The sequence below is a fragment of the Capsella rubella genome, unplaced genomic scaffold (assembly GCF_000375325.1).
Source record: "Capsella rubella cultivar Monte Gargano unplaced genomic scaffold, Caprub1_0 scaffold_61, whole genome shotgun sequence".
Taxonomy (NCBI): domain Eukaryota; kingdom Viridiplantae; phylum Streptophyta; class Magnoliopsida; order Brassicales; family Brassicaceae; genus Capsella; species Capsella rubella.
Window position 1 is genome coordinate 16,882 of NW_006238865.1, and position 5,513 is coordinate 22,394.

Here is a 5,513-nt window from a genome sequence, read left to right on the forward strand (position 1 = left end):
GAATACAATTAATTTGATTAATTACAAGTGCTAGAGATACATGAAGAGTTTTTAAAAGTGTGTAGAGAGACTTGCTGAAATTTTGTCCAAAATGGGCTAAGAACCCACAACCATTGCTTTGAAGCATTAAATGGTTTGTATAGTGTTGTTTGGAGTTAGAATATGATAGAATACAATAAATTTGATTGATTACAAGTGCTAGAGGTTCATGAAGAGTGTTTAGAAGTGTGGAGAAAGACTTGTTGAAATTGGGTCCCAAAAGAGTTAAGAACTAGGAAACATTGCGTTGAACCAATAAATGACTTATCTAGTGTTGTTTGGGGTTAGAATAGTTTAGAATACAATGAATTTGATTGATTAGAAGTGCTAGAGATACATGAAAAGTGTTTAGAAGTGTGTAGAGAGACTTGCTAAAATTTGGTCCAAAATAGGCTAAGAGAACCTACAACCATTGCTTTGAAGAATTAAATGGCTTGTCTAGTGTTTTTTGGGGTTAGGATATTTTAGCATACAATAAATTTGATTGATTACAAGTGCTAGAGATACATGAAGAGTGTTTAGAAGTGTGTAAAGAGACTTGCTGCAATTTGGTCCAAAATAGGCTAAGAACCCACAACCATTGCTTTCAAGCATTAAATGGCTTGGATAGTGTTGTTATGGGTTAGAATATGTTAGAATACAATAAATTTTATTGATTACAAGTGCTAGAGATGCATGAGTAGTGTTTCACTACAAGAAAACAGGGAAACTGCGACTACAACAATAGTCGCGCAATAGTCGCTATTCCATAATGTATGACTATATGACGACTAAAACGTGTAGTCGAGTTTTGGTAGTCGCTAAACAATGTAGTCGGACTATAGTCGCAATTTAACGAATATAGTACGACTGTTATGAACAGTCACAACATAGTCGCTATATAGTAGGAAACTGTACTGACTTATTGGCGACTAAGTTACGACTGAATCACAAGAACAATGAGTTGGCTCAGTGTAGTCGAATTAGTCGTAGTGTTTTGCTGACTATTTTGCGACTATATGACGATGAATAGTGACTATTGAGCGACTGTTATGTGACTATGTTACGACTATTTGGCGACTAATAAAAGCTGTATTTATACGAATATTGTTGTATTTGGTTCGTATTCGAAATGGTTGTATTTGGTTCCTGTTGCTGTTTTTGGTTCCTATTTGTTATGTACATAAACTTAACATTCATAAACTATTAAATCCAAAAACATTCATAAACTATTAAATCCAAAAACATTCATTATAACATTAGATAAGGAAAGAGTACATGGTACATGTTAACATCAGGTTCATGTATCTGCATTACAAGAACAAAATCCAACAGATAGAGGAAAATGACAATGAGTTCAAGAGGGAAGATAGCTGAGAATTAGAGAGAGTAACCTAAGGTGGAGATGGAGTAGTAGGTTGAGCTGGTTGGTGAACACTGGTTGAGGAAGGCTGTGCTACTGTAGCTGATTTGGAAGCCATAAAATCCAGGAAGCGCGGATCATTTTCTCGAAGATATTCTGCTACCATGGTCAAGTGTTCAATCTGGCCCTTTTGCTCAGCCATAGCTCGGGAATGCTAAGCCACAGCTCGGGCTTGCTCAACTTCACGGGCAGCCACTTCTGCATCACGCTTAGCATTGTAAGCAACTTTCTCCTCGATCTTGCGTTGAGCTTCTTTCAGTTGCTCCTCCAATGCCAAAAATGATGTAGAGTTGTCTGGGTGATTCAGCTTGCCATTGACTAGACTATCCTTAAGGCTTCCAACTCCATAAGGAATGCCTCGAGAATCCATCTCCGTAGACTATGAAAGTAAGATAAAAGCAGAAAGTTAGTCTTTGTGAGCATGAAAAAGTAAACACAGAGAATCCGGAGGGAAAAATGTGACTTAACCTGAAGAAAGATGGTCGTCATCTCGTCTATTGTGAGCTCCCGAGGTGGTGAAGCGACATCTGAAAGAGCTGAAGTATTTGCTTGAAGCCCAGCCCACTTATCTTGCACATTCTTCTCATAAGTTTCACCAACTTTCTCCGCCTTTAGATCGACATACGAACCATCTGGCTTTGTATGAGTCTTGACGAAAAGTTCACCAAGACTCACAGGTCTACCCATTTTCTGTTCCTGAAATGTAAGCAAATAAACAAAAGTTATCAGAAGGTGTAAGATAACAGTTAAACTGAAGCATGTAACTTACCATTTCATATTGGATTTGTTGAAACGACTTAGGCCCTGAGAAGTGGACGTGAGGACCAAGACCCTTACGTGCAGAGGAGTAGGTTTGACTCCTTTGCTGTGCTTCTTCAGTGTCCCAGTAAGCGACCATAACATCCCAGATGGTGTCTACGATCCAACTTGGTTGCTCTCGAGTAGTCCTCACAGTGCTAATCATGTCTTTCAACCGGCGTTGACATATCAACTCAAATTGCTCTTGCACTTGGCCTATTATCAAGGGATCCCATGTGTGAGTTTTCTACAAAACAAAGATAAGAGAATGATGTTAGACTTTTTAGTGAAACAATATAAAAGTAAATATGTGAAGGCTATATATATAGAAGAACAAAAACCATACAGCGAACTCGATGAAGTATCTATCTCTTCTGTCATGAGGCACACAAGACCAGTTATAAAAGAGTCCATCAAATTTGTTAGTAAAGACTTTAACAACCTTCTTAACTAGTTTCGAGTTCCGAGTAAACCTGTAAGCACATGAAATATCAAACCAGAAGTAGGAGCCAGAGTAAACATTGTGAATTCAATCAAAACAAAGCAGCGAGATTGACTGAGATCAAACTAGAAATTTTAAACATTGTAATTCAATCAAAACAGAGAAGTGAGATTGACTGAGATCAAACTAGAAATTGTGAATAATATCAAAAACATATACTACATTTTACACTCTATACATCACTACGTGCACTTTAAAATAAGAGATTCCTTATTACTTGTTAAGACCACACTAAACAATTTCAATCTTCAAGTCCTTAGACAAACACCAAGACTAATTTTGGTTTATAAGACCAATTCATCTAACAAAACCTTAGACAAACACCAAGACTAATTTCTGGTTTCTAAGACTAATTCACCTAACAAAACCTTAGAAAAACACCAAGACTAATTTCTTAGACAAACAGCAAGACTAATTTGTGGTTTCTAAGACCAATTAGCAGAGAACTGAACAACACCAACATGCACAACAAGATTGTAAAAGGCAAGTGTCATACCATGTTGTGTTCGGAAAATCTTTGATTGAGAGGACCGTTGTATACAAGTGTCTATCCGGAATAGCTAGGAGAGCATTGAGAGCTCGGGCTGTGTTCTCCTGGAGTTCTGGCAAGACTGGAGGACAATCCTCCTGGAAGTTGTTGCCTAGCAAAGAGTTTTGCCTTCGATGCCCTAGAGCTTGAGAGTGTTGCATTTCATCCCCTGGAGCTTGAGAGTGTTGCCTTTGATGCCCTGAAGCTTGAGAGTGTACTTCTGTAGACGTCGGAGTCGCGGCATCAACTTCTTCTGTTCTGCCGCTCTGGAAAAGATGTTCTTGTGGTGGATAATTCCTGACTTGTTGTGCGGACATTGCCTGTTGTCGATGAACTGGTCCTTCTTCCGCTGGAGATTGAGTCAGAGGGACTTGAACTGGTGGGGTGAAATTATACTGGCTTGGTAGATTGGTCGGTCTTTTGGTTGCAGAAGTCGACCCTTCAGCTCTCTGAGAAACGTTGGGAACGTTTTTCCTCTTACGTCCTCGTCCGGCCTTATTTTCTCGAGGCATCGTTTCGTCTTGATGGAAGAAAGAAGAGATTGAGTCGAAGAAGAAGATTGAGTGAGAGGAAGAAGATGGAACTGGAAGAAGATGAGATCGAATGAGAGGAAAAAGAAGATTGAGTCGAAGAAGAAGATTGAGTCGAAGAAGAAGAAGATCGAATCGAAGAAGAAGACGATTGAGTCGAAGAAGAAGAGAGATTGTTTGGTCGATCGGCGTTTAGGGTTTCTGTTTTAGGTGTTAAGTGTTTCATAGAGCAAAACGCAGAGTGTTGGAGCTGGGCCGTAAATTTCAATAGCCCAATACTAATTAGTCGCCAAATAGTCGTTTTATTGGATCTGGGCTTTAATTTTGCGAAAGCCCAATCACATTTAGTCGGTTCATAGTTATCCTGTAGTCGCTATTATTTTACACACTTTATTAGATAATAATATGTTACAAGCATATAATACAACACATTAGTACACAATATAAACAATACAAAAATACAAAAATATACATATATTACCTTAGACTAAAAATAATTAGTATGGTTCTTCGTCATCTTCTTCTTCGTCACTAGAAGATGATAAATTACAACGGAATTCATCTTCAGGATCCGCATCTTCGATATCGTAATCAAGGTTTATTGGATTTTCTTCTTCTACCAAAATGTCTACTACAAGATCTTCAATAGTAGTTATCATAACAGCGTCATCATTTTCTGTTTGTAGAAGAGTGGGTTCATCATTATTTTCATATGATCCTGATATGTTTCCCCTCGGATTGACTTTTAGAATATTTTGCCCTAAGTGTTTTGGTTTTTTGGTGTATGGATATGGAATATAACAAACTTGATCCGCTTGAGAGGCTGTCATGACAATATTAAAAATAAATATATATATATATATAATCTGTACTTACCTAGAATAAATGGTTCGTATTTGTTATCTATGTACACCTACCACAAACGAAAAAATGTGTTTTACCGAACTTAAACGACGGCGATACTAGTCGGCATTAAGTTGTTATTTATTCGACCCGCCGATTTAGTCGGAGGGTAGTCGCTAATGAGCGACTACTAGCTGACTAGTGGACGACAAACTTGTGTAGTCGCCGAATAGTCGTCAAAACAACGACTAAAATATATCATCGTGAACTGGTCGCAAATTACCGACTACTCGATCACAAATTACCGACCTACAATATATAGTCGCCTATTAGTCGTTAATATCCGACTATGTGACGACCCATTCTTGTAGTCGCTACTTACCGACTATTTAACGACTACAGAAAATATTGTCGGTATGTAGTCGCTACTGAGTTGCCTTATAGCCGCTAAATAAGCGACTATAGATATAGTCGGTAATTGTAGTCGCATTTTGCCTGTTTTCTTGTAGTGTTAGGAGTGTGGAGAAAGACTTGTTCAAATTGGGTCCCACGTGGTCTAAGAACTCGGAAACATTGCGTTGAACCACTAAATGACTTATCTAGTGTTGTTTGGGGTTAGAATATGTTAGAATAAAATGAATTTGATTGATTACAAGTGCTAGAGATGCATGAAGAGTGTTTAGAAGTGTGTAGAGACACTTGTTGACATTTGGTCCAAAATGGGCTAAGAACCCACAAAAATATGCTTTGAAGCATTACATGGCTTGTCTAGTGTTGTTTGGGGTTAGAATATGTTAGAATACAATAAATTTTATTGACTACAAGTGCTAGAGGTGCATGGACAGTGTTTAGAAGTGTGGAGATAGACTG

The 5,513-nt window shown here is 38.1% G+C and overlaps 1 protein-coding gene across 1 annotated transcript; it reads right to left on the reverse strand.

Annotated features, from left to right (window-relative positions):
• Positions 1–1,595: 1,595 nt before the first annotated feature.
• On the reverse strand, positions 1,596–2,612 carry LOC111831956. Its single transcript, XM_023787727.1, has 4 exons — positions 2,586–2,612; positions 2,211–2,486; positions 1,910–2,137; positions 1,596–1,820 (listed from the first exon to the last, which is right to left on the reverse strand). Exons 2-4 carry the CDS (start codon positions 2,403–2,405, stop codon positions 1,596–1,598), a joined length of 648 nt encoding a protein of 215 aa, XP_023643495.1. The 5' UTR covers positions 2,406–2,486; positions 2,586–2,612.
• Positions 2,613–5,513: the final 2,901 nt, after the last annotated feature.